This window comes from Eumetopias jubatus, unplaced genomic scaffold (genome assembly GCF_037043125.1).
Source record: "Eumetopias jubatus isolate StellerSeaLion01/CBP00866 unplaced genomic scaffold, mEumJub1_p1.0 scaffold_14, whole genome shotgun sequence".
Taxonomy (NCBI): Eukaryota; Metazoa; Chordata; class Mammalia; order Carnivora; family Otariidae; genus Eumetopias; species Eumetopias jubatus.
In genome coordinates this window covers 33,156,851-33,184,641 of record NW_028274820.1, presented here as the reverse complement: position 1 = coordinate 33,184,641, position 27,791 = coordinate 33,156,851, and the positions used below count along the sequence as shown (strand labels likewise).

General features: G+C 36.5%; 2 protein-coding genes across 8 annotated transcripts in view; one reads left to right on the top strand and one right to left on the bottom strand.

Annotated features, from left to right (window-relative positions):
• Positions 1 to 5,427, top strand: part of SLC25A40 (solute carrier family 25 member 40) — a 63,238-nt gene extending 57,811 nt beyond the window's left edge. For both annotated transcript variants that reach the window (XM_028120401.1, XM_088018440.1), the window contains one exon: positions 4,649 to 5,427. The gene's annotated coding sequence lies outside the window, so the exon portion shown is untranslated. The remainder of the gene's footprint in view (positions 1 to 4,648) is intronic.
• Positions 1 to 27,791, bottom strand: part of RUNDC3B (RUN domain containing 3B) — a 121,483-nt gene that overhangs the window by 3,130 nt on the left and 90,562 nt on the right. For 2 of the 6 annotated variants that reach the window (XM_028120382.2, XM_028120385.2), the window contains 2 exons: positions 11,688 to 11,834; positions 5,010 to 5,131 (listed from right to left, as the gene is read on the bottom strand). In XM_028120382.2, the coding sequence (XP_027976183.1) occupies positions 5,010 to 5,131; positions 11,688 to 11,834 (269 nt within the window). The remainder of the gene's footprint in view (positions 1 to 5,009; positions 5,132 to 11,687; positions 11,835 to 27,791) is intronic. The other 4 variants (XM_088018437.1, XM_088018438.1, XM_088018439.1 and 1 more) reach the window with 2 other exon arrangements.

Here is a 27,791-nt window from a genome sequence, read left to right as displayed (position 1 = left end):
CAAGAAAGATGCGTTTTGTTTTAAATTTATTGACATAGAGTCTGGACTCTACAACTCTTCAGATGGCACTGCTACAAATGTTACTAAGTTAGAAGTCATTCAGGGTGCCTGGGTGGCTCAGTTGGTTAAGCGACTGCCTTCGGCTCAGGTAATGATCCTGGAGTCCCGGGATCGAGTCCCACATCGGGCTCCCTGCTCGGTGAGGAGCCTGCTTCTCCCTCTAACCCTCCCCCCCTCTCATGTACTCTCTCTCTCATTCTCGCTCTCTCAAATAAATAAATCTTTAAAAAAAAAAAAGTCATTCATTCGTCACAATGCCAGACATCATGATAAAAAATAAAAATTTAAGAACTACTTCTTGCCTATAGGGAACTTAATGTAAGGTAGAAACAGACACAAACAGAAAATTATCATAAAGTGCAGTAAGAAAGATAAGTAAAGGTGAGATCGCCAACCCTATAAGGAAGTCTGAATGGGGACGAAGGGGTCAATGAGGAAGCGAAGAGGCAGTAAATTGTATCCGAATTTTAAGGAATGACTACAGAGATTCCTTAGCCACTAGCGTAAACCTATAAACATGGGGAAAATGTTCTATTAACCTGTTATGTAAGCAACATGTTACCTTTTTGTGACCAAAGGTCAAGAAAAGGGGTGGTCATCATTTTGTGCAATAAAATTTCAAACCCCTGGAACCACTGTGTGTGGTAGTTGTAGCTGGCAAGGAGGCAGTACCCTGACCGTTGTTTTGGCGTGTCCATGTATGAACTGGGCCACAGGTGTCCATATTGATATCTCTTCAACGGAGTTACTCATATTTATATACTGCTTAAAATGCCTTCAAAAATTATAATTTTCCTTTAAAATTAATAGTTGTTCATAGAAAAGCATGAAAACAGATAGTAGAATGTAAATTTCACTGAAGCAAATACCCATAACAAGAATTACTGCAATTCACACTTCTGGTAAAACAAAGCACTTAGGAAAAACCCTACAAGTAGATGAAGCTTGACAACATCCGCAAAAGGACTGCCTATCACGCGCCAAGTGCACAAATGGAGGCAGAACACATTCCTTAGACTAGATACAAGAAATTTTAAAGCAATAGCAATTGGTGTGACTGATTCATGCAGGGTTTCTGTTAAGATGTGAAACCTCAATTTGTCATGGAATTCCTGCGGCCTTTGAAGAGAAGCTTTTTAACTTCTAGAAGTATTTGATTTGAGAAAGAAAAACTGTAAGTTAGGCGAGTAGAAAGTGCTCATGTAAAAATGTGCAGGACACTTGGTAACTTGAGAGAAAATCCCTGTATCAGCAGAGGATTGTTTTAGGAAATGGTTTGCTGTCGGCACAGAGAATGATATACTATGAGCAGACACAGCCAATGTCTTTTGATGAAATGATTCAGAAGATACTGACTCTGAATATGAAGTTCTTTACAACTGAATTCACTTTTCTTTTCCTTCTTATAGATACAGAGGAGTGACATTAATTTTTTAAACCTATGCTTAAAGTCTAATAATAAAAGCAGCAATGAATGACCAGAACATGAAATTAAGAAAACAATTTCATTAACAATAGAATCTAAAAAAATAAAATACTTAGGAATAAATTCAAAGAAAGAAGTTCAAGAGTTGTACATTGACAACTACAAACTATTCTTGAAAAAAAATCAAGGTTGAAATAAGTGGGGAAACATCCCATTTTTCCATGGATTAGAAGACAATATTGTTAAGATGGCAATAGTTCCCAAATTAATCTACAGATTCAGTGTCATCCCCATCAAAATTCTGCCTTTTTTCAGAAATGACAAGTTGATTCTAAAATTCATATGGAAATTCAGTGGAACCTGAACAGCCAAAAAATCTTTTTTTTTTTAAAGATTTTATTTATTTATTTGACAGAGAGAGACAGCGAGAGAGGGAACACGAGCAGGAGAGGGAGAAGCAGGCTTCCCGCTGAGCAGGGAGCCCGATGCGGGGCTCAATCCCAGGACCCTGGGATCATGACCTGAGCCAAAGGCAGACGCTTAATGACTGAGCCACCCAGGCATCCCTAAGTGATTTTTTTAAAGAATAGTAATTTTGTATACATAGGAGGGCTAGCTGATTTGGCTGGTTTGTGAAATTTTTAACTCAAGGGCACTCTCTTGTATCAGTGTATCAAAATATGGTTTCCTTACCATATGGCTTCTATGGGAGGGTGGGAAGGATGCTATGGGTAGAAACAATGGGTGTCCTTCAAGTCTTGAAAAAGCTTCTTTAATGGGACACCTGGGTGGCTCAGTCAGTTAAGTGTCTGACTCTCGACTTTGGCTCAGGGTCATGATCTCAGGGTCATGAGATGGAGCCCCACATTGGGCTCTGCACTCAGGGCGGTCTGCTTGAGATTCTCTCCCTCTGCCTCTGCCCCTCTGCTCCCAAATAAATAAATAAATCTTTAAAAAAATTTTCTTTAGTTTTACACTATCCTAAATATATTACAGCTCTTTTTTGTTGCTGGATTTCAGTTGATGCATTTTTTGGCATATATTTTCTTTTTCTGATCATTTTATTAGCTATTTGGGGTAGGGAAATTCTGTAAGTAATACTTAATCTGTTAATTAACCTTGAATTCTGAAAGCCAGTTCTTCTCTCCTGCTCTCTGTGTATTCACACACTTTATTTTTTAGAGTAGTTTTAGGTTCACAGCAAAATTGAACAGAATGTGCCAAGATTTCTGTATCTCTGTACAGAGCCTCCTCATTATGAACATCGCCCACCAGAGTGGTACACTGGTTACAACTGATAAATCTACATGATCACATCATCATCAACCAGGGTTCACAGTTTACACTGGGGTTCATTCTTGGTGCTGTACATTCTATGGGTTGGACAAATTTATAATGACATGTGTCCACCATTTTAGGATCATACAGAATAGTTTCACTGCCCTAAAAATTCTTTGTGCTTCACCCATTCATCACTCTTCTATATATTTGTTTTTATAGTATAAAAATTACCCATTATCAATCTTGACCTATTACTATTAATATGCCTATAGTGATAAACTTATTTAAATCCTAAATGTTTCTTTTACATAAAGAGTCATCACAAATAAATCCAGAGAATGGATTAATTTTTAAAATATACATATTCTAAATTATGACAGTGAATTCCGTTTACTCTCTTCCACCTACATTCATGCCGCTAGGATACTCTATTTTGCTATCTTTATTATCCACATCATCAAAAAAAGATTCATTTTTAGTCAGTATACACTATTTACTAAACTATTAAAATAGATTTAAGGCCCTCTGAGACCATTTCCAACAACTATTTTAAAAGAAGCAGAAAATTCAGCTTCACATAATTTCCCATTGCCTAAGCCTGCTTGTTAACTGAATTTTTACTTTATACTGTGTCTACCTTGTTCCTCACATTCTGTGACATTCATTCATTATATACTTATTCTAATATCAACCAATACTTAATAATTGTCTATAATGTCACAGGCTCTGGTAATACACTGGTGGAAAATATGGGTAAGGTTCCTTAGCGTCATGAAGCGTATGCTTCAGTGGGGAGCTGGGGACAGAATCATACTACACCAGAGGGTGATGTGACAGGGTGCCTGGGGGGGGCGGACTTGGACATGGAGATGATGTTTACTGAAGGTATGGCAGTCAATGATCACTTACTTCTTTAAAGAGATATTCCAATAGAGGTTACCATTCAAAGACCTTAAGAAAGAAGTTTCAGGGCACTAAGGAGAAGCAAGTGCAAAGATAACTGAGGCAGGAACCAACCTGAAGGAACAGCTAGGAGGTCAGTTTGCTGGGGTGCAGGGAGCAAGCAAAAGAACGGTGTAAGTTGAGGCAGAAGCTGACAAGGACACGATCATACAGGAGGCCATGATAAGCAGTCTGGACTGTATTCTGATTGTCACTGAGAGCCACTGGAGAATTCTGAGTATAATATTTTCTCATTTATGTTTTCTAAGATCACTGATGACTATACAGAGAATGGACTATGAGGGGACAAGAATGAGAGAGGAAAGACCCAAGAAAGAGCTGTGGCAGGAGTCCATCCACGAGGCTTGCTCCACGTGGCTTAGACGAGCATTGTAAGAGTGAAGATGATGATCAGTGTAGACAGCATGTGTTGCAGGGAGCGCTGACAAACGGACGTGCAGTTGTAAAGGGGAAGAGTAGAATCTGGCAATGCGTGTGGTGGTGCCATCTACTGCAGCGGAGAACAGGGGAGAAATCGGAGACCCAGAGGAGTGCAGGTCCCCCTGCGGTAGGGAACTCTTCCCCAGCCCCCACCTCACACACAGCCGTGTAGAACTGGGACGCAGAGATAAGGGACGTGAGCGCCGTATCATACCGGCACCACTCACTCATCCAACCCAAAGTGCTAGAGTCACGGCCCGAGCCTGTGCTGGGGGCAGGGGGGAAAGTGACTCTGAATCACCTAAGTTACTGGAGTTTAAAAATGCACAGGCTGAGTCTTAGAAAATGAAATGTGATCACTGAAAATGGCCTGAAAAGTTTTGGAATGGAACCAAGATGTTGTTCAGGAAGATGCGACACAAGGGAAAGAGGGGTGGACAGAGCACAGCCAAAAGCAGGAACAGGAAAAACTAAAACTCTTTCATATTTGTTCCCAAGGTTTTCAGAATACCCAATAAATGAGGTACCAAAAGTGACTCAAGAATGAGGAAGTGGTCAGCTGTATCCAAAGCTGCTGAGAAGTTTAACAGAATGAAGACCGAGAACCGACTTGAACTGCAAGTCAGCAGTGGTCGAACACCTTGATAAAAGTTGTTTTAGTATGGGAGAGAGACACAGAAAGCCGAATCGGCATGGGTTAAAAAAACCAAAAAACCCAAAAGCAAACCTTTTTGAATCCTAATGCAGCTCCATTCCCAGCATGCTTAACTGAAAGTCGCCGCTGTTCTTCAGCATTCTGTACCCACAGCACACACAGTGCAGGAAAAAGTAATTTCCCGATAAAGTTTGTTTTTCTTACCTTCACTGATTAAATTTAATGTGTCTTGCTTCCCATCTCCTTCTTGTGACTGACCTGGATCCAGTGAAGTCTGAGAAAGGCTAACTTCAGCTGATAACTGGTCAAGACTTTGATAACTTTTTCTGTAAAACAAGGGTGAAATACTACTTGGATTTCTTCTCACAAAACAGAATTTCTAGAGATATTCTTTAATGATTTGCTTCAATTTATTGAATTTCTGGTTTATTTCTCCCAAGTTCTTCCCCTAAACTCTGTCTCTATTGTGTCTGCAATATGATCTCCATTATACTTTTCCCTCCACACTCTCTGGACGTCTGTGTGTTTAATCTATTAAAAAAGGAAAAGAGAAACAATTTGTCAAACTAATTTAAATCCTTACACCAATTTTTGATTATTTAGCTAGTGAGAAAATGGGGACCTTCTGGTTGTTGCCAATTTTCAAAGGAGCACAAAATCTAGATTATTCTTAATACAGAAACCAAAATGACATAACTTAATATTGACCTCGTATCTCCTAGGCACTACAAAATTCTTCAATGTCTTGATATTTTTACAGATGGTTTTTACATAACAGTAATTACAAATTATTATCAAAATTCCTGTAATTTAGAAGTTTAAAAATGTCGGATAATAAAATAGCTTCTTCTGTTAATACACTATCAAGATAATTAACCTCCTTCCCTCATGTATTTGCTACTGTGAGCGCAATTTCCATTAAACAAGTTAGTGAGAAATGGATAATAGAGGAAAAATTCAGTTATAAATGGAAAGTTAATAAGGTTTATTATTAAACCTTACTCATATTTGTTTTGTCAGGATAAAAACAACTCAAAAGAGGTATGCAGCTTTGGTGTTATTGACATTTCAAGGAAGAAAATGGGATTCATTATTATTTCCAAATACATGCAATCCAGGAGAAAGGATACGCTTTTTAGGTTTAACATCTATTTCCCAAGGTAACCAAACCCTAACTAATTTCCTAGAAATATCATATATTCTATAATAACATTACAGGAAAGTGTATATAATTTAAATGGTCTATTCCAAAGCTATTCTCTATTCATACAGAGTAAACTTATGAATTTATTGAAAGCATACATATTATGTATGAGGGGATATATACAACAGTATCTATTTGTTTTTTTTCATCTAAGAAATGGAGGATGAGATGATGGAATAACTTTACTAGTTTACAATGTAGGCAGTGTTCTCACTTTATAACATGATGACTTTTCAAATGTCTAGTATAAGAGTTCTTAGATTTTTAAGTAGCAGAAAATTCTATTATAGGAAACTTCTGATAATTATTATAATAGATAAAACATATATGAACTATACAACATGTAATAAAGAAGGATGCCCAGTATTTATATAATGCTTACCAAATGCTAAGTCCTGTCCCTGCACATTTTATATATATTAACTTATTTAATCCTCATAACTACCCTAAGAGGTTGGAATTACTACTATTCCCATTTTATAGCAGAGTAAACGGGCACAAAGAAGAGATTAGATTTGACCCTGGTAGCCTGGCTCTAATTCTGTCCCCTTAATTTCCATGCTATCTCCTTCTCCAGTACAGAAAGAAAACATTTAGTTTTCTGTTTTATTAAAAACCTTATTAAAGAACAGTCTTGTGTCTGAGACTATGTAAACTATACTGTACTGAACTGTATCACTGAAAATTTCACTTGACTTTCATTAAAATTTTATTTCTTTAGCTATAGAAGAAAGCAGGAACACAGGAATTCAATAAAGGAAGTTATAAATTTCTTTTCAAAATTATTTTTCTGTGCCTAATAGGTAGAAGGCTTGTTTTTAAACTTTTGGCTTTAAATGAGTTTCTGACACTGATTTTTTTCATTGTAAGAAACTTGATAGTTAATATTATTAAATTTTAAAAATTATAGAAATATTTACAAACAAAATACCCAGAAGCAAAAAAGACATAAAATTCATTTAAAAATTATAAGGACTGCGAGCTTGTCGGCACACATTTACAGCAATCCAGGACTGTCACTAGCTGGGGGGAGGAAAGACTATAAAAGCTGCCTCTGACAAAAGCAACACAAAATGAGTTTTCTGCATCACCTACTGAAGTTCCTTTTAGATATCACATTAACAAATGGAAAGTGATTGTGGAAACTATCTACCCTTCAATTTGTTACATTTAGCGAATAACCCTATAGTTTCCAGGCTTCACTTAACCAAATGCCAATGAATATAGAAACAGAACTTGGTAGACAATGAATTCTGAAGCAATAATAAAAAATCCAAGCCAAAATGAGGCCCCTTATTCAAAAGATATTCATAAGAGTACCATGTAATATCTTCCTTGCATGAAGGTGATTACAGACCCACCACCTGGGAGGAGTCTAGTTTAGCTGTCTGCAACAATGAGAAGAAATGGGTTTTCCACATTCTTACCTGACTGCCAATACAACTGGTAGCTCCCTCTGACAAGCATGTTGTCCTGGAGTAAACTGTCTATGGGATCTGTCTTTAAAAGGTCACTGCTAAGTCCTATTTTAGAATTCTAGACTCCTTAACATCATACTGTAAGATTCAAATGTAACCCACCAGGCACATCAAACCAATCAACAGTCTATTTCCTGGAGCATATTTTTTTAAATAGCAATATCTTACTTAATCAAAGTAAGAACCCCAGACAGTAAGATAGGAATCATATCAAGTGTCATAAGCCTCTGGGACATAATAAAACCCATTGTATTCAATATCTAATTATTTAAAATTTTAAATCACTCAAATACAAGCTACTATACAAAGAAACTAGATACCAAATAAAGACAAATTAAAAGAAACTGAGCAAGAGGCCTGAATTTACTTATTAGTAAATTTTCTACAGTCCTACACTTTGTATTAATGATCAGAAGTCAAGATATAGATAATTGATATCACCTATTTACCCAATAGATGTACTGAGGTCAATAATAACTTATATTATCTCGTAGTCATTGGGCAAAAAAGAGTGTTAGGCTCAGGAGACATTATCCACATGAAGAAAATAAAAACACAAATATGCACACTGTAGACATAGAGGCACATGAATGTGCATGGAACCAGAGATGGGCTATTCTTTTTATTCTTGGTCTGATTTTCATAGAAATGTGTTTAATGAACAAAATAAGCATTTCCTTTATCAGAACATCTATATCCTCTTAATCTACTAAAATTAATGGAAGGATGCAAGAGAGCCTGAAAGGGAAGGGATATGTGAGTGAGGTCAATGCAAACCTTACAAGCTGTAAAAGATTTTTGAAGCCTCATTGCTTCAGGGAGTTCTGCTCCAAAAATACTGGAAAAACGCACATGGGAAAGAGAACCTACACACACCTGAAGTAATTATATCCACTCATAAGTCATCAAAAAAATTAGTCTACATAGAACTTGAAGGGCATATAAAAGCTCATAATTCTCAGTAATTTTGTGAATGATAGTTAAAAGCAATGATAAATTTAGAATATTAAAAAAGCTTAAGTAGAAAATAAAAATATGATGACAATGAATCTGATCTTTTAGGATGGAAATGAGTGGGTTAGGCAATAATCTAACAAGATTATAGAACATATACTCTAATAAATTTATATAACCAGTATCCATGTGGCCTAGGCTTTACATATAAAAAACACTAAACAGAACTTACTGGAAACAAAAAAGTAACCAATTGCTCTATGTGTATGTTTTATATACTTATTTATTGTTGAGTTTTTACAGTCAGCCTGTAATGCTTTAAAAAATTTTAACATGATATTCCTATGTTTGAGATAAAGGAAAAGATATAAAATCCAGCATAATTAATTAGACCTTGCCAGGTCTAAATAATCAAGAAAAAACTGGAAGTGATATTTTTAAAGTTTTATAAGCAGTACAGTAAATGAAAATAAATTTAAGATCTTCTACTGTGAAAAGGATTCTTCTATGAGTAGGTGACAACACAGCCAAGTTACCCCATCACTCATTTTAAGAAATGTCAGCTAGACCAAGAAATTAAATCAAACAGCACATTATCATTCTTTTCAAAGCTAACTTGACAGAGCTCCTAGGGAAATACAGATATCCCATATTCTTAGCACAAAATTATAATATCATATGATAATTATTGGGCTAGTTTCTTTCTCCAAATTATCAGGAGCACTAATATTCCTTATTTAGGGATTGTAGCCACCTCTTCCATAATTTATAGGTTCTTGAAAAATGTTTGTTAAACTTGCTGAAGATACTGGTCAAATTAAGAGGAATCAGTGATGAGGTTAGTTCAAGAGTTTTGGATTATATTACAGATTTGTGGGGGGAGCAAAAACTAGATCCTGAGAAAAGCTATGATTTGTTTCAAACATGATTTATAGAGCACTACTCTATTCTGGAAATCCAAAGTCTCCATTTTTACATTAAAAAGTTGGGATTATTTTTTCAGAACAACTGGGGATCTGCTGGTCATTTTAATCTTACATAAATTTTACAAACTCTCTAACAAAGTAGAGTTTAGGACGGCGGGTGAGTGTATGTATATTCTCCAAACATGGAAGATAAAAAGTTATTTAAGAACATAAACAAAAGAGATTACATAGAATATAAATAAAGATCCCCTGAGAAGTAGTAGGTGCCACGCAATTTATTACTGACTCGAATAGGCATTACCCCCAGTATTACACGTACAGAAGTTAAGAGGTGTTGCTTAGTGTTGTTACACAGCAAGTAGGGTAGCAGAGATTACTCTCAAGTCCTGACCGTAAACTCTGGGTCCAGGGATCTCCATACTACACCCTAGCTGCATACATTTTGTTCAGAAATATAGCCATTCGGCAACAGGGCCATCTAAAAGCAGCACCAACATCGATGGTAAAGCCAGATGAAAGGAGGATGCTGAGAAGGCAAGGGGACCCCTTCTTCAGCTAATGGTGTAGCTGAGTCAAGGAGTATAAAGTCTGGATCCATGCTAAACAGACCAACAGGCAGTTTTACTACTTTCTTTTCTGACACTACAATTACTTTTGCTGCTGCTAGAATACTTTGTAAAAGCCAGTCATTGTTACCACCACATGCAAAGGTAAACTCGAAATAACTCTTCCACTTAGACTCACTGGTTCCTCAAGACATAGCTCTACAGGCAGGGTCTTTTAGCTAAAATATTTTACCTCCTACTATCTAAAGTGACAATGTGGATATTGCAACAAAAAGCATACTATTGTCTTTTGTCAGAAGTTAATGTTATAGTATTTTTGCAGTTATAAAAGCAGGGGCATCTCATGTGTTACAGAGAGATAAGTGGACCAATTATCGCGATAGATTCCATTTTTCAATCATATATCAGAAATAGGAATAAACTACTATTCTTTTATTATTTATATATGTCATAGAAAAATAAAATTATAGACCAACGTAAGAAGATATACTTTAGTTATTTATAAGTCTCAGAGGGTATATAAGGGAACTAGATCCAATCCGTGAAAGACTCAGTCAACACCTTGAATCATACTAGGCAGCATGGTTTAGTAGATGTTGAAGAGAGTTCTACTGATTTATTCTACAGTCTGCTCACTTTCCCTGCCTATCTCTAGCAATCAGTGACACAAACAAAAAAAAGCATTTTTTAGCAACAGAAGGTCAAACTTATTTTGAGTACTCCCTTTGATAAATGAAAAAAAAAATCACACAGTAAAGCAGGTAGAAATTATGTCTATGCTAAAACAATCCCTGTACAAATGTCTGGCTACTAACTACCTAGGGAAAAGCACCCTAAGAAGCACAAATGGAAGTGTGTAGCTCTACCAGTGAAGTTTAAAAATAAGGGCTCTAAAAGAAGAGTGGAGAAGAAATAAAAATAAAAAAAAAAAAAGGAGGGAGGGGAGAAGGGAGAAAGAGAAAAAGGGAGCGGGAAGAGGGAGGAGAGGGAGAGAACAGAAGGGGGTGGAGGGACAGAAGGAGATAATTAGAAAACTAGCTTAAGATAGGAAAATAAAGATATTGAAAAAGTTATCAAGATGGGAAGATCAGCTAAAAGCCAAAAGAAGGTAATACAATTTATAAGTTTCAAAATGAAGATACTCCAAAGGAAATGTAGCCTAAGACTTTGCAGCTCTCTCAACATTTTGACACTATGACTTAATGAAATAGTCCTAAACAGTGGGACAAAGAAATACAAAAAGAATCTCATGGCCCACCGGTGGGGTGATGATATCTTCTATAGCCTCCAAAAATTAATTTCTTGAAAATAAACAAAACTCCCTCTGACCCATCAAGAACAAAGATCCTTTCATTCTTTCATGAGATGGAATTTTGTGTTTTCTAACTAGCAGGAAAACTAATCCTAAGGCAAATACAAATACCGAAGCTAAAATTCAAAAATAGATGGCTCATTAAATACGAGCTCATGGACTTAACTGAAGGACTGGCTGAAGACTTAAGGGAGAAGCAGGTAGCTGGTACAATACTTCATAAGAATTTCTTAGATATTTTACTTCCCCAGGGTGCCTTGGCTTCAAACGTTAACATATTCACTACCTTAATCTGACTTTATCAAGCCAAAGTAGTCTTAAATTCTACTTTTGCCCTAATGATGATTTCAGAAAGAAGAATAAGTGAGAAACCAAAGTGGATAACCATACGTTTTGGTACAACTAAATTTGTAATTAGTTGGAAAAAAAGTATTACACTTACTCATACCACTGTTTATTGTGTTTTCGGTAAAGCAACGTATCCAAGGCAACAGCATTGACATCCAGAGCTCCTGGGGAAGGCCACTGGTTGGTGAGGTGGGCAGTTAACTCTTGTCTTGATCTTAAATCATTATTCTTTAGCACAGTCCTGTGAATATTAAGATGGTGAGTGCTTTTGTCTTCACTGTTCTGCAATGGCAGAGGAACCTAATGGTATCAATCAGGCCCCCTAAATTTATCTTTTTAAAATGGTATGCTAACAGATTGTCAACAGAGCTATAGGAAGGCTGGCTGGGGCTATTAATGTCTCTTACAACATGTGTTTTTTATTCTTTCTGTAAAGGCTACAACAAATCACTATGTGTGAAATTCAGACTTTCTATCTTTTCCACAGAGATATTACTAAAAGACTAAAGCTGATTTTACACCTTACCCAAAAAATTTTGACATCTTAGTTATAATCAGGTTCCAGTTAAAATGATTCCATGTATATGATTTTCTAGCATCAACATCCACACTCTTAACTCAGTAAACAAAAAATTAAAATGAATTAAAAAATAAAACTAAATGCAGAAAAATACTAAATAAAAAAATCCATAAGGTTTCTGTAATTTTTTAAGAGAAGTGACTACCAATAAACCTTTATGAAAATAATTAAATCAATGATAACTGGACTGAACAATATAACCCACTGGAAATCTTTCATCTACAGAATGAAACCATTGTAACAGCTGACGGTTTACTTTCGTTTTTATAGAACTGTTAACTCATTAATAACCACTTGCAAAAGAGCTAACTTTTGGCCTAAATTTAAACCTCACAAACCAATTAATCACTGTCACAAGACAGTGAAACCAGTGAATCATTGAACCATGATTCAAATGGAAAAACCCCATTTAAATGTCTCAAACAGGCTACCTATGAATATTTCTGATTTTACAGGATATCTGTGTATGTTTAAAAATATTTGCACCATCTATGTCCACAAAGAAACATTATTTGATGCAAAGACTAGATTCTATCTCAGGATGGAATACTAAAAAAGTGAAACAGGCAGAAGTCTGTGAGAAGGTATTACATTAAGATATTCTTGTAGGCTATCTGTAACAATTTCATTTCACTGGAAAAAGAATGAAAATTTTAAAAAGGACTTTTAAGGTACTTTAACATGGGTTTTTATGAAAACAGTAAAGAGTTCAGAAAAACTTCAAGACTGACAGAAAAATCACGTTAAGCAGAAATGGGTAATACTGGCCAGAGAACCTATTAAAATAAGTCACCATTATTTTGGCTTCTCTTATTAGACTTCTCTTTCACATAGTCACTCTCTCTAGGGTCTCCAGTGCATGTCACTGGAAAACTCAACTTCAATATCATCACTGGTTTACAGAAAATATTCAGAGCACAATGCAAGAAAGGCAAATGTGCATCTGTGAGGAAATGACATTGGAAAAATTCAGTTAATGTAAGTAATTGAACAACCTCCCATTTAGAATATATTCTGGAATGTGAAAAGTTTTACACTGCATAAAATGAAAAAAGGAACTAAGTTTCACAGTTTTTACATACTACTTGTCCATGGAAAATTTTTGCCTAATGACAACTTATCGTATTGTCTTTAGACTTCTGTGTTTAGAAATCCCAATTACATTGTTTCTGATGGGCAGCTGCCCAGTCCTTTGAAACGGGAGATAGAAACTGCAGTATACTGTGTCATCTGTGCTGCATCTGCTTTCCACGCTCTGTGACGAATGTGGAGACGGACAATGCTGGCTCTTGCCTTGCCACTACGAAAGGGAAGGGTTCCTGGAGAAGCCTTGTGTAAGGCCCTTTCTCTCATCACTCTAGTACACTAAGGGGCAGGCAAGTGGATTAAGGCACATTGAAAACCCCACCCCTGAATTCTGAATCTTGACTCTGTCTATTTAGATAATGCAGAGACAAAGCAGTTTATTCATTCCAGCAGTAGGCCCTGACCAAAATGTACCAGCAAAGAGACAGACCTGAAGTTCCTACGTGCTAATCCTCTGAAGTAGCTCGGCCTACCTCTCTCCAAGCCTCCTTTTCCCGTCTTTCTTTCCCTTCCTTGAGTTGTTTTTATCAATCTAATGAATTCCATTTATGCTTAAGAGTTGACTCTACTTTCTTACAAAGAATCCTATTTACTCACTGAGAACAAGGAAAACGTACCTAGAGTTAACTTCAAGACCTACACAAAAGTTATCTAAATGAGGTTAATATGAAAAATGAGGATGTTTTTCTCATTGGCCAAGCTTAAAAATAGGTTCATCTTACTCAACAATTACTGTTACTTCCTAGTGTGAAATCAGCGGCAATTTAAGGTAAAATGTGATATTCACCATTTAACTTTAATTAAAATTCTAACCAATGTTAACACTAATAAGCTAATCTAAAAATTAAATCATTCTATATGAGATAGATTCTACTTGTAACTTCTATCTATGATACAAGTCTCTCATTAACAACTGAACATCTCTCATTAAGGTAATAATTCTACAGAAAGATATAATACAGGAAAATTATTATGAAAGTGGCAGTAACATATTTATCACAGCTAATTTTAAGAACTTTCCTGTGGTATCTACCCTTAAATTGCTAGGTAGATAATTTCTCTTTAGATTTTCAATAGGAATTATGTAAGAAGTTGGCCACAAAAATTCTAATTCAATCCCCCAAAGCTTTACTGAGGTATAATTAGCAATTAAAAACTGTATACATCTAAAGTGTACAATGTGATGATTTGATAGACATATACAAAGTAATCACCACATTCAAGCTAATTAACATATCTAACACCTCACAGTTACCTCTTTTGTTTGATGAGAACACTTGAGATGCACCCTCTTAGAACACTTCAAGTATACAATACAGTATTAAGTACAGTCATGTTGCTCTATATTAGATCTCCATAATTTATTCATCTTGCATAACTGAAACTTTGTACTTTTTGACCAGCATCTCACTTACCCCTTTCTCCAGACCCAAACTGGTAACAACCATTCTACTCTCTGATTCTATGAGTTTGACTATTTTAGATTCCACATATAAGTGAGAAAATGTACTATTTGTTTTTCTGCATCTGGCTTATTTCACTTAGCCTAATTTCCTCAAGGTTCATCTGTGTTGTTTCAAATGGCAGGATTTCCTTTTTTAAGGTGGAATAATACTCTATTGTGTGCATGTGTGGCTATAAACACAGGGTCTTCACATATCACATTTTCTTTATCCATTTATCCATCCATCCATGAGGTTGCTTCCACCTTTTGGCTATTGTAAATAATGCTGAAGTTAACATAAGGAGTGCAGATATCTTTTTGAGATTCTGACTTCATTTCCTTTGGATAAATACCTGGAAGTGGGACTGCTTAAATGTAAGATAGTTCTATTTTTAATACTTTGAGGAAGCTCCTGTTTTCCAAAGTGGCTGTGCCAGTCTATAGTCCTATCAAAAGTGCACGAGGGTTCCCTTCTTTCCACAACCCCATCAACAGTTGTCATCTACCATCTATCTGATAATAGACTTCTAAGAAAATATTTCACTGTGACTATGATTTGCATTTCCCTGATGATTAGTGAAGTTGAGCATCTTTTCATATACGTATTGGTCATTTCTATGTCTTTTCTGGAGAAATGTCTATTTAAGTCCTTTGCCCATTTTTAAATTGAGTTAGTTTTTTGTTATTGAGTTGTATGAGTCTCATAGATTCTGAGTATTAATTCATTATCAGACAGATGTTACAAATATTTTTTTCCATTCTGTAGGTTATCATTTTACTCTATTGAATGTTTGCTGTGCAGATTCTTTTTAGTTTGATTCAATCCATTTTTCTATTTTTGCTTTTATTGCCTTTGATTTTGGTATCATAGCCAAAAATATCATTGCCCAAAGTAATGTCAAAAAGTTATTTCCCTGTTTTCTTCTAGTAGTTTTACAGTTTCAGGTCTCAAGACTTAAATCTTGAATTTATTTTGAATTGATTTTTGTAAATGGTAAAAAAGGAGTCTAATCTCATTCCTATGTATGTGGATATTCAGTTTTCCCAACACTTGTTTATCAAAGAGACTCTCCTGTTCTGATTGTGTGTTCTTGGTAAGCTTGTCAAAGTTATCAGTTGACTTGTAGATGCATGGATTTACTTGGGGGCCCACTATTCTCTTCCAATGGTCTATATGTCCGTTTCAGCGCCAGTACCACAGTTTTATTATAAATCTAAAATATATTTTGAAATAAAAAAATGTGGTATCTTCAGCTTTGTTCTTCTTTCCAAAAACTGCTTTGGCTATATGGGGTCTAAACTATGAATTTTAGGACTGCTTTTTCTATTCTTGTAAAAAATGACATAGGGATTTTGATAGGGATTGCGTTGAATCTGTATATCACTTTAGGTCCTATGCCCATTTTAACAGTATTAATTCTTCTTCTAATACATGAACATGGGTTATCTTTTTAAGATTTTATTTTTCTGAGAGAGAAACAGTGAAAAGAGAGAGAGAAAGAGAGCACAAGCAGTGGGGAGGGGCAGGAGAGGGGCAGAAGAAGAGGGAGAAGCAGGTTCCTGGTTGAGCAGGGTGCCCAACATGAGGCTTGATCCCAGGACCCTGAGATCATGACCTGAGCTGAAGGCAGATGCTTAACCACTAGCCACCCAGGCACACCAGGATTTCTTTCTAAAAATATTTTATTTATTTTGAGAGAGAGAGAGCATGTACACAGGGGGTGGAGGGGCAGAGGGAGAGGGAGAGAATTCTAAGCAGGCTCCATGCTCAGCACAGAGCTCAACACAGGGCTCAAACTCATGATCCTGAGATCATGACCTGAGCTGAAATCAAGAGTCGGAGGCTTAACCAACTGAACTACCCAGCTGACCCAGGGTATCTTTTTGCTCATCTGTGTCTTAATTTCCTTTGTCAATGTCTTAAAATTTTGAGGGTATTAATCTTTCACCTCTTTGGTTAAATTTATTCCTAAGTATTTTATTCTTGTTTTTATTGTGAATAGGATTTTTTAAATTTCCTTTCCAGATATTATTTAATATCCAGAGATTAATACACACACACACACACATTCTGTTAATTGCTTTTTGTCTGTCTCTTGCAGTTTTGTCCCTCTCTTCCATTCTGTCTTCCTTTGTTATTTGATGATTTTTTGTAGTGATCTGTTTCCATTCTTTCTACCCTTTGTGTTTGTACTATAAGCTTATTCTCTGTGATTAGTTTGAGTCTTGAATAAAATTGCATGTGGTTATAACTTTCTATTTTAAGTTGATAACTTCAGATGCATACAAAAAAACACTCCATGTAAAGCACTTGGAGAGTGCTTTACTATTTTTTAAGTACATATGCCCAAGTTCAGTTTTAACCAAAAATTTAAATTAAACCTACAAAATATTCCCAGTCAGTATTTTCATGAAAATTGAAAAAAACATTTTTATAACTAATACCAAGTAAATGTATTAAGTAGGTCATGGAAGATACACTTAAAATGTATAAAGAATCAACAATCTAAAAGTACCTGTGATTATCATATTTTTTCATAACCATTATCAAAAGAGGAAGTCCAGAAAGTACAACTTAAATTCTCCTCTTATATTCTACTCTTCCCAATTATTGGCTTCTAGATCCTTGAAGAATCTTTGTCTTGCTTACATAAAGTTATTTTACTTGACATTTTAGTAAAAACATACCATGTGAAAGTAAAGTTTGATTCTTTTTGTGTAACTATGTTGAAATATACATCATTATTAATTTATCAATTGACCTTTTCATAAGCCCTTTGAATATAACCTCAACTATCTGACCGAGCATATCTTTGATGGATATACATAAATTCAAAATACCATGGATTTATAAACACAAAATCTCTCTATGAAACAGGGAGTCCAGCTCTCCTGAGAAATAGTTTGAAACAAAACAGTATAGCTTTCAGTTAAAGTTCAAGGAGTTGTTTTATTTTTCAAAGGAAAATACCTCAGTATTAAGCCTTCCTGGGCATGACAGAAATATTCGATGAACACAATTTATTCTGTAGTACCTAGCTAAAGCCTGAAACGTTCCTATACTTCCTATGTATTTACACTATATATAATTTGCCAAAACACATTATTTTTCTTAACTTATCTTAAGTAAGTACAATATAACACAATATGACTCTGGATTGACTACAAACACCACAACACTACTTCACTGTGAATCCTCTGTGCCTTCCCAGGAGGAAATTGTTTCTCAATGTTTTTAAAGAAAAAACAAATCTAGTAAGAATGCATTGTTGCTTACTGTCTTTTTAAAATAGCATTCCATATCCACATTGCTCATTAAATAATCTGCTAAAATCCAGTTTTGAGAATTTGTCACATGAATATGAAACATCAAGGAGTATATTTAGGTGACTTCTCAGGAAGACGGCTAGTAGGACAATCCTAGGCTCACCATGTCCCATGGATGTACCTAGATAATACCCACATCAGTATAAATTACTCAAAATATGACACAAAGACTAGAAGAACAGAATCTTTACAGCTAATGGTAGGGAAGAGGTCACATCGAAAACAGTAGGAAGGGCAAAGATGTACCAGACACTAAACTGACCCGTAAGACTGTCCATGGGAGGGAGTGACACCAAAGGCACGCAGAAGGGAAAGGGACAGATCCCACACCAGGCATCCTAGGTACAAGGAACCCACACTGGGAAGACTAATTCTCATAACATCTGGCTTTGAAAACCAGAGGAGCTTAACTTCTCGAGTTTTTACAATTAAGTAGGCCATAACACCTAGAACTTTAAAAAAATCAGTGCTTGGCTCTGCTACAGCAGGAGAGGGATAGGAAACTGAGTCCTTGCTCTTAAAAAGCCAGAATATCCACACTCAGATGCAGCATAGAAGCAGCATTTTGAAAAACACCTGGTATATATGGGAAGGAGATTTATTTACTAATTTATTTATTAGCAGAATGTGTGCTGGTGGGATCTTTAGTAGGAGACTTGTCCAAGAACAAAAAGCTGATGGGCACCATTTCCCTACCCTGTCCCCCAGCCTGGATATGCAGACACCTGCAGAACCAGTGCAAACGCTCTCCATGTAGCTTGCTAACAGCGCCTCCCACCCCTGCACTCTCTTGTGGATTGTCCCCTCTCATGCCCCCTGAGAAGCTCCCCAAAGTGGCTCCAGGTCCCCTCCCATAGCAGACCCACTCAAACCTTACTAAAAGTGTGCCCCCCACATCCCTGCATTGTTCTGCAGATCCACATCATCCAACCTGCCCCCAGTAAGAGTCCATCCAAAGAGGCACCGCAAGTCTAGCATTGTGCAAGCAGCCCTGACGGTGGTCAACAGCACTCCAAAAGACTGCTGCCCTGATGAAAGAGAAATATACCCACACACCAGCTCTGCTGCAGTCTCAGCAGTGAGCTGGGGGCAGATACTCAGTCCAACTGCAGGCCCTGCCCACCAATGAAAGTCTCTCAGGGGACAACAAAGAGATAGTGACCTGCAGTTTGGTGTGACCACAGCTCTGGCAAATGCCTACTCTGACCCAACTCAAGTCCAAGGCAGTCCCACACTGGCCCACTAACAACACAGGGATAAAACACTGCTTAAAATAGGCAAAAAGAGCCACTGCAGATGACTGAAGGGAAAAGCAGCTCAGCCGCAACAGTAGGGGGCATGCAACATACATAGGAGATGCCTCTGAAGCTCCAGGTTCTGGTGAACAGGGGACATTACACTGCAGGGCACTACAGGACCTTTTCTTCGTAAGGCCACTACTTTCAAGAGCAGGAGACTTACCTGATTTTCCTAACACACAGACACAGATACAGAGAGTTAGACAAAATGAGGAGATAGAGGAATATGTCCCAAATGAAAAAACAGGAAAAAAATCACAGCAGAAGAGTTAAGCAATATGTCTGATAGAGAATTTAAAATAATGGTCATAAACATAATCACTGAACTTGAGAAAAGAGTGGAGAACCACAGTGAGACCCTCAACAAAGAGACAGAAAATATAAAAAGGAACCACACAGAGATGAAGAAAATAACTGAAATTAAAAATTCACTAAGAATAAAGAGTAGACCAGAAGAAGCAGAAGGATGGATCAGTAACCTGGAGGACAGTGTAATGGAAAGCAATCAAGCAGAACAGGATAAAGAAAAAAGAAAAAGAAAAAAATGAGGATAGATTAAGGGAACTCAGTGACACCATCAAGTGTAATAACATCAGCATTGTAGGGATCCCAGAAGAAGAGGAAAAAAAGGGGGCAGAAAATGTATTTGAAGAAATAACAGCTGAAAACTTCCCAAATCTGGGGGAAAACACAAATATCCAGATCCAGGAGGCAGAAATCCCCCAACAAAATCAACCCAAGGAGGTTCACACCAAGACACATAATAATTAAATGACAAAAAGTAGTGATAAAGAGAAAATCTTAAAAGCAGCAAGAGAAAGGAAAATAGTTACATACAAGGGAAACTCACTAATGCCATAAGCTGATTTTTCAGCAGAAACTTTGAAGGCCAGAAGTAGCATGATATATTCAAAGTGCTGAAAGGGAAAAATGTGCAGCTGAGAATAGTCTACCCAGCAAGGCTATCATTCAGAAAAGAAGAGATGAAGAGTGTCCCAGACAAACAAAAATTAAAGGAATTCATCACCACTTAACCAGCCTTATGAGTAATGTTACAGGAAATTCTTAGAGTAGAAAGACTATAAATAGGAGTAAGAAAAGTAGGAAGCACAAAAGCACTAAAATTAAGTATATCTACAAAAATCAGTCAAGGGATTCATGAAATAAAAGGATGTGAAGTACGAAACCATATATGTAAAAACATGGGGGGCAGGAGGTAAAAATGTAGTGCTTTTAGAATAGGTTCAAATCAAAGTGACCATCAACTTAATATAGACTACTATATGCATAAGATTTTATATATAAACCTAATGCTAACCACAAATTAAAAACTGGTAATAGGTAAAAAATATAGAGAATGGAATTCAAGTATATCACTAAAGAAAGCCACCAAACCATGAGAAGAGAGCAAGAGAAGGACCTGAGAAGAACTACAAAAACAATCATAAAGCAAGTAACAAAACGGCATTTAAGTACATACCTATCAATAATTACTTTGAAAGTAACTGGACTAAATGCTCCAATCAAAAGAAATAGGGTGACAGAATGGATTAAAAAGCAAGATCCAACTATATGTTGCCTAAAAGAGACATATTTCAAAGCTAAAGACACATGGAGATTGAAAGTAAAGGGATGGAAAAACATGCAAATGGAAGATAAACAAAAGCCGAGGTAGCAATACTTATATTGGACAAAATAGACAGGTACCCATGCTGGCTCAGTCCGTAAAGCATGAAACTCTTGATCTTGGAGTTGTGATTTCAAGCTCCATGGTGAGGACAGAGGTTACATTAACAAAAATAAATTAAAAAAATTGGACTTTAAAACAAAGACTGTAACAACAGACAAAAAAAAGACAATGCATAATCGTGGAACAATCCAACAAAAAGAGATCACAATATTAAATACTTATGCACACAACATGGGAGCATCCAAATACATAAAGCAGCTAATAAAAAACATAAAAGACATAAATGATAGTAATACAGTAACCGCTGAGAACTTTAACACCCCACTTACATCAATGGATAGATAATCCAAACAGAAAATCAACAAGGAAACAGTGGCTTTGAATGACATACTGGACCAGATGGATCTAACAGATATATTCAGAACATTCCATCCTAAAACAGCAGAATACATATTCTTTTCAAGTGCACATGGAACATTCTCCAGAATAGATCACATTTTAGGCCACAAAACAAGACTCAACAAATTAAAAAAGACTGAAGTCATACCACACATCTTTTTTGACCACAACACTATGAAACTAGAAATCATCCACAAGAAAAAATCGGAAAGAACTCAAATACATGGAAGTTAAATAACATGCTACTCAACAATGAAAGGGCCAACCCAGAAATCAAAGAGGAAATAAAAAAATACATGGAGACAAATGAAAATAAAATGGTCCAAGATCCTTGACATACAGATAAAGCTGTTACAAGCGGGAAGTTTATAGCAATAGAGAACTACCTCAAGGAGCAAGATAAATCTCAAATGAACAACCTAAACTTATATCTAAAGGAGCTAGAAAAAGAAAAACAAACAAAACCCCAAACCAGTAGAAGGAAGGAAATAATAAAGATTATAGCAGAAATAAAAAACAATAGAACAAATCAATGAAACAAGGAGCTGGTTCTTTGAAAATATCAACAGTTGATAAGCCTATAGCCACATACATCAAAAAAGAGAGAGAGAAGACTCAAATACAAAAATCAGAAATGAAAGAGGAGAAGAAATAATCAACACCACAGAAACACAAGCAATTATAAGAAAATATTATGAAAAATTATATGCCAACAAATTGGACAAACTAGAAGAAATCGATAAATTCCTAGAAACATATAACCTCCCAAAACTGAACCAGGACTGTGGTCCCCATCACCTATTTCACCCATCCCCCCACCCACCTCTCCTCTGGTAACCATCAGTTTGTTCTCTGTAGTTAAGAGTCTGTTTTTTGGTTTGTCTCTTCTTTTTCTTTGTTCTTTTGGCATTTTAATTTTTGTTTTAAAGATTTTATTTATTTATTTATTTATTTGACAGAGAGAGTGAGTTAGCGACAGCAGGAACACAAGCAGGGGGAGTGGGAGAGGGAGAAGCAGGCTTCCCACTGAGCAGGGAGCCCAATGCGGGGCTCGATCCCAGGACCCTGGGACCATGACCTGAGCTGAAGGCAGATGCTTAATGGCTGAGCCACCCAGGTTCCCCTTGGCATTTTAATTTTTATTAGAGACTCAGCTCAGGTAAAAATGTATAGTCCCAGTAAAAGATACTTCAATGTTTCCAGAAAACCTATTTGCTTCAAATACTTTAGTTAATATTTTATTATACTGATCTGCCTCATATGTTTTGTACCCATGTCTCCATATGTGCTTTTCTCTTTACCTAGAATAACCTTCCTCTTCTTCCTCTCGCCTGGTCACCTAAAGAGCTCCTGAAAAGCCCTATTCAAACATTAACGTCTTAGTGATGCTTTCCCTGGACCACTATTCCTGTTCTACTTCTGTGAAGTCCACATACTTTCATTACTATACATCCATATACATGTTCCTATACACGCATCACATCATTTGGATATCAGTCAACTTTGATATCCTCAAGGTTGTCTTATTCACATTTATTTTTTAATTTTTTAAAAAAGATTTATTTTTAGAGAGAGAGGCGGGGAGGGGGTCGTGCATGAATGGGAGATAGAGGGAGAGGCAGAGAGAATCCCGAGACTCCATACTGAGCATGGAGCCCCACAGAGGGGCTTGATCCCATGACCCTGAGATCATGACCCAAATCAAAACCAAGAGTCAGATGCTCAACCAACTGTGCCACCCAGGTGCTCCCTTATTCACATTTAAATTCTCAGTATCTAGCACAGTTCCTATGAGGATGTAGGTACTCAATAAGTGTTTATACATTAGAAAATATTATTTCAAAGGTTTATCTTTCTAAAATGGAAATCTGATCTGATGTGATACTGGCAACTCCACAGAGCTTCTTAGCATGGCATATAAAGTCTTTTCTCATCTGGCCACACATACATACATGCTTGCCCTCGAGTAACAAGGAGCCACATCCATTTCCCTGTTTTCTGGACTCTTTAATCTCTTTTTGCTTTTGTCTTCTCTGCCTGGGAGGCCCATCGTTTTCCATAGTAGTCTATCAGATGTCAAAACCACTCTAAGTAATTAGTATAAGCATCTAGTATAACCTTCTTAAACCCTTCCCCCTTCATTCTCCTTTACAATGAAATCCTTAGTTTCCCACTGTATCCCATACACACCTCTATCATAGCACTTGTGACATCTTATTGGTCTTATTGTTTCTATGTCTGTGGTCTCCATAATCACTATAAGGACAGGAACTAGAACATATTTATTTCTGTATTTTTAGCACAATGCCAAGTACCTAGGACAGAAGAGGGGCTCAATAAATGTCAGCAGAATAAACAAATATTGAACTATAAATCAGCAAATTTTATCATTATCAAAATAAGCTATGGCCTACTTTTTTTCGAATCCAAAGGACAACACAGAATCTTAAAGAAAAGGAACCTTGAAAAATAATTTAATCTGCAGGGGAAGAGAGCAAACACAGAATATATTCTACTTTAAAACTATTAGATTTGTATTTCTCTGATGCCAAGTGATGTTGAGCATTTTTTCATGTATCTCTTGGCCATTTGTATGTCTTCTTTGGAGAAATGTCTGTTCATGTCTTCTGCCCATTTCTTGACTGGATTATTTGGTTTTGGGGTGTTGAGTTTGATACAGCCACTCTGAGAAATAGCTTGGAGGTTCCTCAAGAAGTTAAAAATAGAGCTATCCTAGGACCCAGCAATTGTACTACTAGGTATTTACCCCAAAGATACAAATGTAGGGATCCGAAGGGGCACCCGCACCCCAATGTTTATAGCAGCAATGTCCACAATAGCCAAACTGTGGAAAGAGCCCAGATGTCCATCGACAGATGAATGGATTAACAAGATGTGGTGTGTGTGTGTGTATATATATATATATACACACACACACAATGTGGTACACACACACACACACACACACACACACATAAACACACAGGAATATTACCCAGCCATCAAAAAGGATGAACTCTTACCATTTATATTGATGTCTATGGAATGAGAGGGTATTATGCTGCGTGAAATAAGTCAATTAGAGAAAGATAATTATCATATGGTTTCACTCATATGTGGAATATAAGAAACAGTGCAGAGGAGGGGCGCCTGGGTGGCTCAGTTGTTAAGCGTCTGCCTTTGGCTCAGGTCATGATCCCAGAGTCCCGGGATCGAGCCCCGCATTGGGCTCCCTGCTCAGTGGGAAGCCTCCTTCTCCCTCTCCCACTCCCCCTGCTTGTGTTCCCTCTCTCACCATGTCTCTCTCTGTCAAATAAATAAATAATATCTTTAAAAAAAAAAAGAAACAGTGCAGAGGATCATAGGGGAAGGGAGGGAAAACTGGGAAAAAATCAGGGAGGGAGATAAACCATGAGGGACTCTTACCTATCAGAAAGAAAGTGAAGGTTGCTGGGGGGGTAGGGGGGATGGGGTAACTGAGTGATGGGCATTAAGGAAGGCACATGATGAGCACTGGGTGTTATATATAAGTGGTGAATAACTGAACTCTATATCTGAAACTAATGATGTATTGTATGTTGGCTCACTGAATTTAAATTAAAAAAAGCTGTTAGAAATTAATGCTAATGCATCTTTCTTTAAAATAACAAAACATTTGGGTAGCTTTAATGTCTAGGGAAGCAATTAAATTGCCATTAAGAGCATAATAAGTATCATTGTGCTTTACTAAACATCACAACAAAATTCTAGTCTAGTGGTTCTCTACCCTGACTATATATTCAAATAACTGGGGAAGCATTTAAAAAATTCTGATACATAGTCTCATCTCGATTCTATGATGGTGGGCTCCATCCAATGTCACTTTTTAATGCTTCCTAAGTGAATCTAATAGAAATTATTTTTCTCTTGCAAAATAATAATTAAACTCTTTATCTATCTGGCTGTTCCTTCTTGGTCTCAGTGGAGGTACATTCTTCCACTTAATCCTTAAACGTTAGTGTTCCTGATTCCTTCCACTTGTATTCTCAAATTCCTAAGATTCCTTGTAAATACAGAGTACCCTGTCTTTAAAAATGAGGTTTTATGTTCTTTTCAGCCCTGAATATAACATTCATTATTTAAAAAAAAAGAGAAAAAGATAAAATTTCCACAGTTTGGTCTTTTTCCTTTCAGAGATTAGTTTCAAGACTGCTGTTACTTACAAGTTTTGCAAAAGATCTAGACTTCCATAATCTCTATTTTGATAGTAGTATTTAGTCAATTCAAAGTTATTCTTTTGTTCATTTGTTCTATCCTTTGGCTTGTGTCTCCAAACTTGAGGGTTATCCTCTCTCCCTCACTTTGCTTCTTTCTCACTTACCTCAGAGGCTATGCTGATGCCCATGAGGGTATAACTTTTGGCAGCTGGATATATAAGGGATATGACCCTTGGCACTTAGGATTTAATATCTGTGATTCCAAGTATTCCTAAGCAACCCCAAAGATGAGTGATATGAAGCAATTTTTAATTTGGTAAGGCAACACATTTGAAGCCCACTGCTATGAGTTCAGTTCTGAGAGTAACAAAATTTCTACCACCACTGCAGCAAACCTTTGTTTTGTTTTCCACTTATCACTTATTGTCAGATATGCTGTAATTCTTAGGATATACTCCAGTGCCATATGTGACATGGCATACTGAAAAAAATCTTAAACTATAATCATCGTGAAAATAAAAGATATAATACATCATGACTACAGAATGCAGAATTTTATGCTGATGGACAGAATGGCTGTGCAGAAAGCCCTGAAGGTCAAAGAAAGAGAAAGCCACCAAACGCGAATATAAAGAAGTTTCCCCTAGACAAAGATGGGAAAATCTGAACATCAAAATGAAAAATAAATGTAAGCTGATAGAAGCACACCAAATATAAGAATTTCTGCTAGAATGAAGAAACAAAATAAAGTGTTCTGCAATATCACACTCCAAATAACTGGCCTTTGGAGAAGAACAGAGTTAGGAGCTAACAATTCAAAACCTATTCAACTTTCTAACTAGAACACTAAGAAAAAGTGACAATACTAATAAAATTCCAAACCAAATTTAAAATATTGGTTAAATTCCTATTAGGTAAAGAAATATTACATTAATTTTACAACAAGTTTAACAACAACAACAAAGTAAAAGCCATCTGACAGGAAAGAGTGGAGGGAAGGGTTGAGGCTGCTGAGGTTGAGGCTTGCCATGAAGGCAAGGACAAAATCACAAAACTGGGGTAACTACAAAAAGAGCTTCTTTAAGGTGAAGTTCACCTGAACCAGAGGAATGCACGATGAAAGAGTAACACATACAGCGAGAGAATGCCACCTATTGGTGTGTTGCAGTATTTACCCATATTGGTATATTTTGCATTCTGTTGGTGTTTCTTATTGAGAAACATTAACCTCCAGGAAAAATCAGCTATGACTCAAGGTGATTTCTTTGCTATGCTGACATCATCCCCTTATTTGTGAATCCTGTATGAGTTAATTCACACTATAGAAGTGATTATACAGCAAGTTCATATTCTCAATAATAAAAGAAAACAAAACAAAGAACAAAATCTTCATTTCATTGGTAACTAAGGAGGGCATCAGCATCTTCTTCTGAAAGTTAACAATATCCTATAAGGACTAATATAATATCCTGTAATAACTAATAATATCCTATAAGAACTAATATACTATAGTCCTAACTGGTAAGGGGAAGGTCTTGCGTACAGATTCCAGCCAATGTGCATGGAGGGAAAAGAATTAGGAATCATCATTTTACAAATCCTACTGAATCAACAGCTCCAGGTAATGCTCGTGCTCATTCTTGGTTCAAGCCACTAGATGAAAGGCTGATAGAAACTTTTACAAAGGAGAAATAAAGCTGTCACCACCTGAATCCACTGTTCAATGTTAGGGTTGTTAAAAGTAGGCCAACCAGGGTACTTCCCAATATGAAGTCCACAAGACCACCTACAAAACATTCTTATCAAAAAAGTTAAACTCATATTTAACCAGCCTCTTAGGACACTGGTTCTCAACGCTGACTGCACATCAGAACACCTGGGCAGCTTTTTACACTTTCCTGAGCCCCACCATTGACCGATTAAATTAATGTCTCTCAAGGTGAGGCTCAGTCAGGTATCCTTATTTTTCAAAAAATATTTTTAAAAAGCTCCCTGAGTGCTTCTAATATGCAACCAGAGTTGAAAAACCACTAATCCAGAGTTAAGAGGATACACTTTACAGGATATACAGCATAGAGCAGTGATTCTCAAACTTTAATGTGTCAGTGAAACCCCGGAGGATCTTGTTAAAGGACAGATTCCCATTCAGCAGGTGTAGGGAGGGTGCGAAGAATCTGC